Raw genomic sequence first — 14,767 nt, 5'->3', positions numbered from 1 at the left:
GAAAAGAGCCAAATACCAAACTGAGAGAAAGGCTCACTTGGACTTTAGCCCACAGCCCTCAAAGACAGCTAGTTTACCATGACTGAGGTGAGAGGATTATGTGCACGGACAGGAGTGGGGTAGGAGCACAGGGCAATATGATGCAAGGGATACCTGTATGTGTAACAAAGCTGGAATCCATTTTCAAAACGAGTTTGCATTGCATGGAGAATAGTCTGAGTTGCGGCAACCCTGGGCTTTGTGTATTTCCATTCATCAGGAAGTGGCCTAGTTTAAGCTTCCAGCATGAGTATTTGAAGAGACCTACTGTGTGCCTCATTTGGGGTTTCTTTTAATTTTGCCTTTTTATATTTGTATTCTGCTAGTTGTATATTTGATTCACTGTTTTTTCAAATTAAAAATGCAATGAGTTTGGGTCAGTGGGCAGTAGGAAAAGGAAGGCAACAGATAAAAGGGGAACCAAGCCCTATCAAAACCCCCCCCCAAAAAAATCTGTTGGTGCTCCTTGGAAAGATGCATGTTAAATCAAAATAATACAAATAAGAAGAAGATTGTATTTTACATAAGGTATCTGCTTGTAGCAAAAAGAGGTAGGCAGGGAAGCCTCATTTTTATATACCAGGCATTACTCCAATATTGATGAATAGGATGTAAAACTGGTACTTACTAAGCATCCATCAGAGTAAGTCTTAGAGAAAAATTAATTATATCAAACAATAGAATTAAAAATTATACTTCAGCATCCAGTAGCACTTTACACCGGCTTATAAGTGTCTGAAAAGTATTCAGGTTGAAACTTTCACTGCTTTGTTTTAGCTAAAGTGTTGTGTGGAGAATGAGGAAACCTTCAGGAATTTTGTTAGTATAAGCACCCCCTCCTACCCCAGCCCAAAACAATTTTGGAGGAAGAGCACCCTTTTGGATTTCCTTATAAACCATATAAGGAATTTTAACAAATTTATGGGTATTTTAATATTTTGATTACAAAATCCTAAATGATTTTGTATACATTTAACATGCTAGTTCTTATTTGCACCTTTCTGGTATGTAGATGTGGCCTAGGAGATTTGCTTAATTTTCAGAGTTATACTACTCCTGCTCTTTTTTCCTTATCCTTTAAAACACTGGGAATATTAGTTATGGTTTGTTAGAAGACCCTCAGAGGTTTTAGTTGTCCATTTTGAAAATTTACCTAGTTTGAAGGAATAGTTATTAAATCCATAAGACAGACCTTTTCTGTAAAATCTATTAAACACTTGGCGTTTAATAGCTCGTGACAAGCCAGGTCCTGAATAGTCTGTCTAAATATCTTCCTCCTGAAACAGCTCTACTTTCACCCTCCTGTAGTATCAGGTTCACTGGTTCTCAGGTGACCAGAGTCTTCCAGAATGGGCATGGCCTTGAGTTATAATGTTGAGGGCATGCAGATAGAGACATGACAGATGCCTCTGAAGCCTAATTTATTCCATGATAAAGCAAATCCTAGTACTGGTATAAAAAAAGTCATGTCTTATAATAACCAGGCATACCTACTATGGACACTGGTGTACTGTGCTGGCAAAGGTACGCTTTGTTCCTGTACAGTATAATTACCCATGCTAGCAAAAACAAAAAACACCCCCCAACAAACAAACACACTACAGCAAGAAAGGCCATTATTCCAGCATACTTGTGCATCTTTTCAAAGGGCTTTTGCCAAGACTGTTGGTTAGTTCTTTCACTTCTTTAAACACCTGACCATTATACCTACTCTGGTAGAAATCTGAAGTGTAGGTCTAGGACTGGCTGGTTGTAACCAAAACCTGCCATGCATTGCTTTCTGACTCCTTAAAAAAAAAAGCTTCTGAATCCTTATTCTAGTGTCCTCTAGTGTGAAAGTCTAACCACATGTGTAATCTTATAACTAGCATTATTTAGAGCAGGCTTCTGTCTGGCCACTGCTCCTTCTGCTACTGTTAGGATCTCCAGGCTCCACCTCTTTCATTCAGCTTCCACCATTTCCTGCCCCTGTCCTTTAGGGGTGACAGGGGGCAGAAAAGGGCAAGGCATAACAGTCTGCACAACCTCTGGCATGTGGTCCCTGGCCACTCAGAAGTTGGGTGGCCCTGATTTACAGCGGTGACCATCTCAACATGAAAAGATAATATCAGCTACATGGAGGCAGCTTTATCCTTAGAGAGCAGGGTTGGAGACAAGTTTCTGGGCAGCTGAGTACCTTATTACACCTGTTCTGGGCATACATGAAGAACTTCAGTCTCCATTAACAACAATGTCTTCTGACAAGCACTAAATGGCCTAACTTTCAAAGTTACTGAGCATGTGAGGCACTGCAGTGACTTTGGCAAGAATTGCTGGTAGCCAGCATTTCTGGGAAAAAGGCCAAAATTCTGTCCAAGTTAGTTAAACGCGCGTTACAGGACCTGCAGGTAGCACTGCCTAGGGTTAAGTTTGTTTGACAGTTATAAATCCGGTTTTCAGTTGTTTAAAATTGTATTAAAGTTTAACCATTTGGACTGATACCTTCATCATGCCAGATATCTCTGCATTTTTATCAGTTTCAGCTGCAGCAGTTTAAGACTTAAGACAACTTGGCAAATCATTTTCTTGTAAAACAAAACAGTTTCATGTAGAAGTTTCAGTACCACCATTCTTTAAAAACAGGATTGGGCAACCTATGGCACACGTGCTACCAGTAGCATGGACAGCCTGTGTGGGGCATACAGCAGATTGAGGAAGAGGCAAATAGCACAGCAGCAATAGGGCAAAAAGCAGGTAACAGGGCAGCAGAACAGGCAAGGAACAGAAACACAGGCAGCAGACTGGGTCAGGGAAAGGATTGGAGTGGCACGCTGGCCAAAAAGGTGGCCCTCCCTGCTTTAAAGCAAGGGCTTGAAAATTAGTTGGGGTTATTTGTCTAATCCCAAGGATGCCTCTGTGAAAAAAAATGGGTCTTGTAAGAGGTCTCATACAACAGCAGAGACTTGGTACCAATGGAACTTTAGGTGCCAAATAACAAGCGTGTTTCTTCCCATTGTGACCCACATCTTGAGAGCCAGCCCAGTACTGCAGGGTCACCAAGAACTCCAACGCAATTGCTCCTCCCTGCAGCCAGGACCTGCCATGGGGTTGGACATTTTGGTGAGAAAAGGCAGACTGTTTCCTGAGCACTCCCTCCCAATACAGCTAAGGCAACAAGGCGGTCTCAGCCATAGTGGCATGTAGAGCGCTCAGGAAGATGGGAGGATACAAGGGGGAGTTGTTGGGAGGTTGGATAGGTGCACAGTAGGATGGGACTGGAACAGGTTGACAGAATGGGCAGAAAGGTCCATAATAGAATATGCTCCTTTCCAGAAAGTGGAAATGTCCCCAAGAAACTCAGGTGTCTACAGTCCCGTCAGGGAAAATCTGTGAAATGGACTGCCAGATTATGCATCTCCTTCTCTCCTCATGGCAATTAACAACCTACTACTTCTACCAGTAAGTGTAGATGGTGGGTTGTATTCAGTGACTGAATCAAGGTAGTTGTAACGAGACTTCTCTCTAGTTCCCTGTAACAGGGGGCTTTCTTGGGGCCAGTTTGCCATTGGCCCACCCACCTGTTTCTGGGCCAACCACCTACCTCCTCACCTGCCACTCATTGTTTCTTAATTGGTTCTAATAAGGCAGGAGGCTGCCCATTCTTGCCCCAATGCCAGGGGGCACTATCTGCAGCTCCATTCCCCTACATTGCAGCCCAAGGCTCTCAGATGGCATCCAGGTGGCAATGCTCCCAGCCTACAGCCAGACGTAAGACGCACACATTCATACCACCCTCCTCTCACTAGGGCCCCTCACAGTCCACCCCCTCTCCCAGGGTCTCTTCCACACAACAACTTATACTACCATGCTCCCTCAGAGCAAGCCCCTTCAGCCATAGGCTTTACCTAGCACACACCTTGGGTGGCAGACATACCATCTTTTGGGCCTCTCTTGTGACCCTCACTGGGGTAGTGGCTAGCCAATTACCCAACCATGGCCACACTTGCCCTGGCCTCTCCCAGGGCAGCTCTATACACACTAACATACTGGGGCTTAGATGGCTATGCCTGGCCCCCTTGTACCCACAGTATTGTGGGGGTCTAGGGGTTAAGGCACCCCAACCCACCTTCTACCAGGGTAGTAACTGGTCTGGTATTTTCCCACATCACTAGGAGCCCCACCAGGCTACCCACTCCCAGCAGGGTGTAGTTTTAGGTTATGCCCAGGAGCCACCAAACCACCCCCCTTAAGTGCCTGCTCTTACCTCTAAGATGTTTTGTATAGCCTTTCAACCAGGCAGTGCTTTTGCCTGATCTGCCAGCAGTGAACTGCTCTGTTTATATAGGCAGCCAGAGTTCTAAAATGGCTGCCGCAATCAAGCACCTGCTGGCTGTTTGGCTCAGCCCTTAAAGTGGCAGACACCAGCAGTGCCCTGCCACATCCCCTCTGCCTTATTTATTGCAGAAGTTGTAAGGTTTGTAATTAAAGCAGGGTTCTCCAGGAAGAGGAAGGGCAAGGTTTGTATAGGATTGAATAAAGGCTGGGGCTGTGCTTCAGCAAGGAAGATAACAAAAGTTTAGTAATTTTACCCATTTTGAATTGAGCAATGGTCTTTAGAGGGAATCATCTGATTGGAGATTCATAATATGTATAAAAATGTTGCCTAAAAAAATGCTGGCCTCTCTTAACTTTTAGGTGTTTGACTTTTATAAAAGTATTAAAAAATACTGATAGTGCAAAGATGTATATATTTTGTGGTATGTGTGGACGATGATGAACGGGGAAAATCATTGAGTTATGAAGTGAAAGAAGCAGCAAAGAATATTTCAAAGCATATTGTCATCTTATTTTGCTGCTGTATTTTTAATTTAGTTTTACTTGGATTTTACTTTGATAACTATACCATGGTGTATTTTTGTAAGAATAATACCTCACTACAAATCTGTTAAACCCTTATTAATTGGGACTATGGGGGATTACTTATGTAAGGGGAAAAGATTTCAGTTTTTATTTCTAGCGAGGTGCGAATTAGTAGGCTCTGTTGTGCAAGTTTCTTGAACTATTACTCGAGGCTTCTGACTAGCAAGCATAACAGTTTTACAGTTGTGATTAAGACATCGGCAATACTGTATAGATAAAACATAACATTAAAGTTTACCTAGAGCATAACAGTCCATGATACCAAATACCTGCTGACAGATTCCTAAGTATCTCAAGCCACTGACTAGATGCTCTAGTACCCAAGGTGCAGAATTTTACATGACTTGATAGCAAAAGGTCAGTTTCAAACACAATCATTCCCTTGAAACGCACTTAGTTTCTAATTAGAGATTTAAATCCCACCATTGTAGCCCTCTGTAGGTTTGAAAAGCAGTTTTGAAAGTTGACCCTGGACTATAGGAATGGCAACTCATTCTCCACTAGATCTGCCCAGTGTATGTATTCCATCACTTTATCTGCTACATCAGAAGTATGAACAAGTTTCTGTAGTCTAAGCTTTGTAGAGCCCTTACAGGTATTGAAATGATCTGTATTCTATTCCTTGTGCATCAGCAGATATGTTTAAGTAAATTACAAAGTCAGTTATACCTGTGCAGATGTACTGACAGTGGGGTTGTACAGATGTCACTGAGAGCGTAATTTAGCTTAGCAACTTTTTATTTTCATGCGCTGAGCATGTTTGCTAAGGATTTAGTGAGAAACTTGAAACCTTAGGAATTCTTTAAGCATAGAATCATGGTTTCTTAGAATAAATTATTTGGTCTTTACATTCAAGGAAGAAAAAGGTGTTAGTCTTAGGTAAAACTATGTTGTTTGGAACTTTATTTTGAGTGAAATAAGATATTAAATAGAATGATAGCCTTTCAGACTATTTTTATTTTCTTTTGGCATTGAAACATACTTTGTGATTGTTATGCCCAGTGTTTGCTAGATTGAGAATAATGATAAAAGTTTAAAAAAACTTGTGACAAAATAACATTGAGGTTTCCTTTTCATTTTTTCAGTGAAAGATTTCCAAATTTTGATTTTAATTCTCATTACTTTGAATGAACATCCCTGACCACATTAATTAATCAAGTCATGCTCAACTTTTTTGTTTCAGTTTTTGATTGCTTCATCAATACGGTGCAACATAAAATAAGAGTTTCCTTTCAGAAGGAAAGATGCAATGATAGTGGGGATTCTAATGGCACATTATAGACAGATTGAGCTAAATTAGTGCAAGTGTGTGTGTGCAGCCTGCATTTTAGTCTGTTAATCTTAGAAGCTACAGGAGTCTGTGTGCTTTCAGGCTGGATCTGCTCTCCCCTGCCCCCCTTCTCAGATTTGTGAAATGACTTGAGAAAGGGTTACTTTGGTTTGAAGAGTTGGAAATAACATGGAGTAAATGGGTCATGCCACATAAAAGACAGAATACCGCCAGAATAAGATAGTATTTTTATCAAATGGAATAGTATAACATAATTGTTCTTTTCCATTCTTATTTGAACAGGAATGTCCAAGGAACATAAAACCCCAAGGAAAAGTACGATCCACCTGATCCACGGAGGATGTACACAATTATGTCCTCAGAAGAAGCAGCGAATGGAAAGAAATCACATTGGGCGGAGTTGGAAATAAGTGGTAAGAAATGGATAGATGTGTGGTTATTGAAAGCTAAAGAAATGAAGATTTGGGTTAATTTTAGTACATTATTCTAAAAGCAAATGCTTTATATTTGCATATTCAAGCTCTGGTAAATTGTTGGATAGCGTGAATCAGACCATACATTCAAAGACACTGTATGAACAATCTCTTCTGGTTTATAGAGTAACTTCTAATGATGCTACATAAATAATATTTAAATCCTATACTGTACACTTTTAAATGTTTCCAGGAAGAATATAGGAGCTCTTTTCTTATCTTGGGTAAATTAGGAGCAAATTGCATTCTCCCAGGGTATGGGAGTTCTGGAAAAGACTGCAAGGATCACCTTATGGCGTTTCCAGCTAAGCATCCTGTAAAAAGAAGGGCTTATGGAGCAAACAGCAGGATTGGATCTCTTGGTCCTGGAGAGTCTGCCCCTCCATGCTGTCAGTCTGGCCTTGCTTCAGGAGCTACATTCTCTCTGTATGCACAGAATTCCCTTTTCTGAGGTCACAGATAACCCAGTTAAATGTTGTTGCCAGGCATGGATATATGCTTGGACATCTGCCACCAATGTACAGGAAAATGCATTAAACAACGGCCCTATCCCTTCCTGCTTAATCCCACCGTATCCCAGTTCCTGCCAAGCATGCCATGTGCTGTTTTCTGTGTGCTGAAGAGGCGGGGACAGTGCTGTAGATATGGTATTTTTTTGTTTGCTTGTTTCCCGAGCCAGGATTTCCCTTTTACTCACAGTTTTTCTTGGTAGAAGTCTACAAAACAAAGTGTGGTGGATTATTAATTTGTGTTAAGAAACTTAAAGTCTTTTGAAGAACCGTTGACGAGCATTAGAGGAATAGTAGTATTCTTTGAGACTTGTACCTTGATACCCTGCAACAGAAAACACTCACATTCTAGCCCAGTAATAAAACTCTTATTTTGGCAGAAATATTCAGGAAAATTGCTCAAGTCAAGCACAAAAGGCATAAATGTTCTGAAATTATTCTGGTGAAATTAAACAACTCTTATTTATAGGCTTTGTTATATTGATTCTTGGATAAAGAAATACCATATTTACTCAAAATCGGGATGCAATCAATCCCTCCTCCCCGTCCCGCCAAACAGCCTTGGGATGGTGGAGGGTGAGCCTTGTCTTAGATTCAGCTATCGGCTCAGGGCAGGCAGTGATTCAGTTCTGGCTTTGGTCCCAGGCTCAGAGCCAAAGTTGGAGCTGAGCTGCTGCCTGCCTTGTGCCAGGGTGGCTCTGGCAGGGGAGTGTGAGGACGCCCTATCCCTGTCCTCATGAGCAAGAGTGGTGCTTTTTTAATATAATATTACCGTTATTTAATTTATATTGGATAACATTGAAGAGAGTTTAACACAGGGGTTCATACAGGCTGCAAAAAGTCTGTAATGTGGCAGTAAGCTTATTTTGCTCTGACGTGATGATTTTCTGATTTTCCTGTAGTGTCCTCAGTAGAGTTTAAATGGAGGGTGGTGAGTCGCCTTGCAAAAGAAATTTCTCCAGTGATCAGCTTATGACACTTCTAGTTCCTAGCACACTGGCATGCAGCTTTGTTGACTCTTCTTAAGAGCAAATACATTAATATCCTTCCTTTTGCACAACCACACTCAAGGCGTGGTTTTTGAGGTTATGGCAGAAGCCAATACAATTTAACAACCCCCGTTCTCAAGCTACTAGCCTTTTAGTCATGCCCAAACAACACTTATGAACGCCAGAGGAAGTGTCTAAATCTTCTTGGCTAGATTAGTAGAATGAAACAAAGCCTTTTAATTTAGAAGATTGTGTGCAAACAAGGGGAGTCCCTAGACAATAATTTTTTTTCACCCCAAAGCAAGTTACCCTGAAATTGAAGATATCAAAGAAAAGTGCAGTTTTTCAATTGAAATACATTTTTAAAATACCAAGTCTTTGTTCATGTAAAATCTGTATGTTGCTTTATACAGTATTTTTAGGAAGGAGAAGAATTCCCAAGACCAATTTTGGCCTTGGAAGGGCCTAAGTGTGTTAGGCAAGGTAACGTAAAGGGAAGTTTTTTTTAGTTATCAGAATGGTATGAAATAAAATACCTTCTCCTAGAAAATCTTCCTTTTTACTCACGATTCAGAAAATTTTAAAGGCCACCTAGAACAGATGTTGTTATAGAATATGTATTGATGTCGAAACTACATGTTTAAACTGTTCTGAGTTCTTTGTATTTTCCTGGTGTATTTGTGACTCTTTCTTTCTCTTACAGGAAAAGTAAGAAGCTTGAGTTCATCGTTGTGGTCGCTGACCCATTTGACAGCTTTGCATCTCAGTGACAATTCCTTATCCCGTATTCCTTCAGACATTGCCAAGCTTCACAATCTGGTATACTTGGACCTGTCCTCTAATAAAATCCGCAGTTTACCAGCAGAGCTCGGAAACATGGTGTCACTCAGGTATGTAAATTAAATTTCACATTCATCTGTGGTCCTGGCAGGAACCAGTCTCCTGTCTTGGCACAGTTTTCTATTGCAGCTAACAAAAAGCCAATGTATATTTTTTCCTAGATGTTGGAATAGTCCTTCACAGCCCTAGTAGTGCCTTTATTGTTGCCCTGATCCTCAGTTCCTTTGTGCAGCTGTATACAGTAACCTTTAGGAGACCTGAATGTGCACACTTTGCATACCTCTCCCAAGTTAGGTTTATGCACACAATCCCCCAGACATATATCCCTAAGTCCTTACACAGGCTGTCATCTCAAAGAGCCTTTGACTCCCAAAGAGATTGCTGGAGAGGTGGTTCTTTATTCATGGTAAAGGGAAAAGACTGTTTCCAAATAATTTTATTTTAAAAAATCATCTCTATTTCTTCATCTTTCGTAGACATACTTAGTGTAGTAACTTATTAGTTTAGGCTTACAATTGTATGACATATGAGTCTTTCATAACAACAATATCTTTTTTTCCCCTTGCTATTCATGTACTTATATTTCTATACAGATCAAAATATTCTATAATAGGGGTGCAAGATTTTTTTTCCCTCTGCTTTGCAACTTCTAGAAGAATTACAAGGCTGGGGTGAAATTAGTTACTATTAACATTTACATTTGAAAATGGTTGTCTTCAGTGTTATAGTTATTTGGGGTATAATTGGGCCTACAATGTTTCACCTAGTTTGCAGAGTCCTTTTTTCTATAAGATGGACCTCAGTGAAGAGGTTATTGTATAGTTAACAACACTTGACTCCCTGATGTTCAAGGCCATGGCTAATTTTGTGAAACCTAAGAACGTCTCGATGTCATGGAAACTTAATTTTTTTTTATAAAAGCTGCGGTGGCAGTCAAGTTATTTAATGATATACCTTAGTTTGGGTGACAGACCATCTCTCATTTTGAAATATTTACAATTACATTTCCCCTAGTGTTGGAAATAACCACTTCCATGGAAGGGTTAAATTAATTGTTTAAAATTGACTGTGATGGATCAATAAATTAAAAAGAAGTTAGTCTTAAAAATATTTTCCTGTGATCCCTCATTAGTGGTGGGAATTGTATCCAAGTACATCATTTCCCCTCCTCCACCCTCAAAAAAAAAAAAAAAAAAAAAAAGCTCAGTAGTTGTCTTGTTCAGAAAATGTTTATACAGTGTTACCTTCTCCATCATCATTCCAATAACGTTCACTAATAGTCATTTTCTTCCCTTGCTTTCTTGGTTATTCAGGCATCATTAACTTACAATGTTAAGCTTACGGAAACATTCTCAAGTTCATCTGTTCTCTTTTCTTTTCATAACGCTTTTTCCTTTTAAAAGTGTTGAGTATACTTGGTGTTCATGAAAGTGAGGTAAGATAGCATTACTCAGAGACATGAATAGTAGAATAAATATTGTACAAAGTTCCCTAACACTTCCTGATTCACTTTGGTTCTGAATATACAGAACTTCAGCTATTGCAATTTTAAGCCTTTTCTGAGCAGAGGATGTTAAATCTTGTTATGGCTATGAAATGTGCACTGAATACCTAGGATCAAACCATCAAGCAAGTTTGTGACATGAATATAATATTTGAATCCAGGACTCCAGACATGAAAGGCTAGTGCATTAACCCACTGCACTCTCTCTGTCCTCAGTAATTGCAGCTGATCCATGATTTCTTTTCACTGGGGTGAAAGTGAAGAAAAATCCGTAAGTGCATCCTGCGTGGTAGCGCTCTGCAGGTCTCAGTCGCATGGTAGTTTTGTGTTTCCTGCTGGCTCTTACTGCAGACACTCCCCATAGGTTGTGGCATAATTTCTAGACTAACAGGGTAACTTCAGCATTGAATATGGCTAATATCATGGACCCCAGAGATAGTGTGTACTGACATACCCTAGAATAATCTTAGATTCAGTAATAGGCCTTTCAACTTCCATGTCTAGGAAATCTTTTTAATAAAGAGGCATTTTTAGTCTCTAAGCCTGAGGCTCCCTTTATCTCCCTAAATTATGTCCCTTTCTACTAAATTGTAGGAAAAGATACTCTGATAACTTTGGGAGAAAATAAATCAGCTTTGTGTAATGGGAAATGATCTGGTTCTAGTCTCTGGAAAGATGTGGGGGTGGAGAAATTATCACAGTATTTTTCTAACTCAACTGGGGAGAGTTTATGCAGTTCAGCTTTCAATGCAGAGTCTTTTGAGATGCTTGGATAAGCTAATAGGTCTTGTCTGGATCCTTTCTGTTGCTTACAAGGAGGGAGCTCTTTGAAGGCAGAGAACATTAGACTAAACGGAGCTGTCCTTACGCAGTCTGAAGTGGGGAGAAGACACAGTAATACCTTCTGCTATGCCACTCCAAATTCAGTGTTTTTCCTCATTAAGAATTTGAGAGCTATATATTTTAATCATAAAACTGTAACCTAGGTGAACACCTTGAACCAAGATCTCACCCATCCTTTTATAGTTTAGCAATACTCTCAAATGCTGTTAGACATGAAGTCATCTTCATAAAGAACAATCCATTTCTCATCTTTTAGACTCGCACACAGTATCATCCCCCACAGCGTGGTACAGTTGACACCTGTTAGCAACATGCCCGTGCCATGTTGCTTAAGTTCTGTAGCTGTTTTGGGGAATGTCTGAATACGTGGTATGGAAATTGTTCCAAGGGGAAATGCTGCTGGTAAGCAGTTGTTGCTCTTACCAGGTGTTGCAAACAAGCATCAACACTGGTAATTTTAAATCTTTAGTGGGCTGAGAATAGTGAGAAGCTGGTATGCTGCTATTCACAGTAGGTATTGCAGTTTGAAAAACTATGAATGAAGCAGGTGGATTGGTGGCTTTCTTCCTAAAATGTCTACTTTTATCTTTGTTCTTTTCATGTTTACTAGGAAAGGCTGGGAAACCGTAATCTGACAACCAGATGGGTAGCTCTCCCTAAAGGGTTTTAGGGTGATCAGTCATAAAAACCTGCTTCTATGGGCTCTTAGTGATATCTCGACATATTCGGTAAAGTTGACATCTTCATTGAAAATAGGATATCAGCAACACATTCCACAGGAATGGAAAAAGGAGTCTTCATTTATGTGTGTGTATTCCAGCCAACTTAATCAGGAGAATTACAAAAAGAAATATGTTCTAGCTACCATAAATTATGTCTTGAAGAAATCTAAAATGAACTATTTCAAACCTTGATGTACTTGAATACTTCCTGCAGTTATTGTACCCCACATCTTTAGCACTTTGAGGGATCTGCAAGCAGCGGAAGATTTTAACCATTATACCTAAACTGGACCATCACAAAAGGCTTGCTAACAAGTCTATAGTTTCTCCGGACCTCAGGACATAACTCTCCCCGCATTTGTTACTCCTAAGTTAAAAAGTATACACTCTTCTACCAGTAAGACTGTGAAATAAATAATGAAATATCACTCTTTGTAGACCAAAGAGATTTCATTAATAACAGTCAGGAACACAAACATTTTTGCAGTGGTATGTCAGCTCATGCCTAACTTTTGTTGACAAAGTAATGGAAATATTTGGTAAAGAATAGTTAATTGGCAGATGTTAGTTTTCTGGGACATATTCAGTCTCTCCTTTCTGTATGTAACATACAGATGATGATTCGTGGCCAGTAAGCCAGTGCTCACCAGGACACTTAACCAAGAAAGATTTAGCAGCGCACTAACATGGTAGTATACTAGTACTGTTATGGCACTGGGCATTTTTGTTTGTTTGTGTACTTGGCTATAATCTTGTTCCCTTATTTGGTCTTTAATCATAGCTGAACCATTTGTGGTCCAGATTGTCAGAACTGTTATTGCTTCATTACATGTAGTGATTTAATGCTTTAATTACTGTTAACTTTTTAAAAAGCTCTTGACTAAGTTGGACTCGCCAACAAGCTACTTCCTGCTCTGTATTTCAAACTTAATGTGCCTTTTTTGTGAATACAGCAGGATGTCCCTAATCTTTGCTGACTGTTTAGTCTTCCAGTTTTTCAGAATTGTGGCGTGCTAGTACACTTTGTCTTTCTTGTAGCTGAACTACTTCAGCTGTAAACTATTGATCATAAATACTGCTTTACTTCTGACTTTTTTTGTGATTTCTTATTTTGTGTACAGGGAACTCCATTTAAATAACAACCTGTTACGAGTTTTACCTTTCGAGCTGGGAAAACTGTTCCAGTTACAGACGTTGGGTCTGAAAGGTTTGCCTTTTTTTTTTTTTTTCTTCCTTTTCAGCTACTAATAATTAGTGTTTGATCTTGTTCCTGAGCTACAACTATTTCAAGGTGCTAATTCATAAAATATGACTGAGTAGCAACTCTTGGCATTAGCATATCCTCTTCTTAAACATCTTGATAATTAATGTTGCTGAATTAAAAAAGAATGAAAACTACCTCAGAGAAATTCTGCTTAATTTCCACAGTGAAGAATTGGGAGGGAGGATTTGGAGAGGTAAAGGGATGAGGTTTAAGTTAACTTTCTGTCGCTTGCTTGGGAGATGGATATAGTTCTGGGTTTGTTTGGTGGTGGTGTTTTTTATTCTCTTAAATCTGGCCTAAGTGAACTTTCCTTGAAGGTATGGAACTCTTCATCTCAAACAGGATTAGTTGGGTACCTAGTTAAAATTTTGTATAGCATCATACTGTGCGTTCCGTGCACAGAGCTGCTGACTTCAGTGAAAGGTCTACGCTGTCAGGAACGTTGTATTATGTGATGCCTACAAATGGCCTTAAATCTCGTAAGTCAAATGTTAATATATTTGACTGGACACTAACCTCTACTGTTTTTGTAAACTTCAGACCCTTGTTATACGTGGAGCCCCATTTAATTAAACAACCTAGATTTCCTACTAGATTGGCCCAAAGAGACCATATTCTGGTCTTTAAGTATTGAGCAGAGTCACATTTGGCTCCCTCCTGGAGAAGTGCAGGCAAACAGCTGAATCAGCTGTCTCACCCATCACCAATGCATGATGAGGCACAAGGCATGACAGAGCAAAACTTTCCGAACTCAAATGCAAGAGATAATTTAGTTTAGTAGGACTACTTCCATGTCTAAATGTTTGCAGGCTTTGAAACTGGGATTTTTTTTTTGAAACTGAAAAAGGAGTTCTCAGTGTTCTGTGCTTGTAAATTAAAAAAAAAAAGTCTTAAATCCCTCCCCACCCCCACACTCCTCCATATATTCATCATTGTTCCAATTTAATTTTATTTTCTGTATTTCTGTAACCATGTTTGCAGGAAATCCACTTACACAGGATATTCTGAACCTCTATCAGGAACCAGATGGAACACGAAGGCTACTGAATTATTTGCTTGATAATTTGGCAGGTACTGCAAAAAGAAGTAAGTGGTCATTCCTAAAACATTTATTTGTGCCATTTTAAATAAACGTGACTATTTCACTTTATATTTTCTCTCTTTCTCAAAATGTTCCAATAGTTTCAACAGAACAGCCACCTCCAAGATCTTGGATTATGTTGCAAGAACCAGACCGAACAAGACCAACAGGTAGCATTGCAATAGCACTTAAGGTTTTTTTTTTCTTTCCTTATCTCTAAAGTAATTCAGGCTTTCCTTCTGCTAAAGAATCTCTTGATAACTTAAAGTGAAGCAAACCATACTAATTGATAACGAACGGCATAGGCATTCCT

General features: G+C 39.6%; 1 protein-coding gene across 2 annotated transcripts in view; it reads left to right on the top strand.

Moving 5' to 3' along the window:
• Window positions 1–14,767, top strand: part of CNOT6 (CCR4-NOT transcription complex subunit 6) — a 40,906-nt gene that overhangs the window by 12,454 nt on the left and 13,685 nt on the right. Inside the window, exons 2-6 of one of the 2 annotated variants that reach the window (XM_025207885.1) lie at window positions 6,530–6,642; window positions 8,904–9,090; window positions 13,231–13,316; window positions 14,355–14,459; window positions 14,556–14,624. In XM_025207885.1, the coding sequence (XP_025063670.1) occupies window positions 6,570–6,642; window positions 8,904–9,090; window positions 13,231–13,316; window positions 14,355–14,459; window positions 14,556–14,624 (520 nt within the window). In that variant the 5' untranslated portion in view covers window positions 6,530–6,569. Of the gene's footprint in view, window positions 1–6,529; window positions 6,643–8,903; window positions 9,091–11,997; window positions 12,195–13,230; window positions 13,317–14,354; window positions 14,460–14,555; window positions 14,625–14,767 lie in introns of those variants that run through there. The other variant, XM_025207886.1, reaches the window with a different exon arrangement.

Source organism: Alligator sinensis, unplaced genomic scaffold (assembly GCF_000455745.1).
Source record: "Alligator sinensis unplaced genomic scaffold, ASM45574v1 scaffold741_1, whole genome shotgun sequence".
Taxonomy (NCBI): Eukaryota; Metazoa; Chordata; order Crocodylia; family Alligatoridae; genus Alligator; species Alligator sinensis.
The sequence above is the reverse complement of the archived record's forward strand: the minus strand, read 5'-3'. Positions and strand labels throughout refer to the sequence as shown.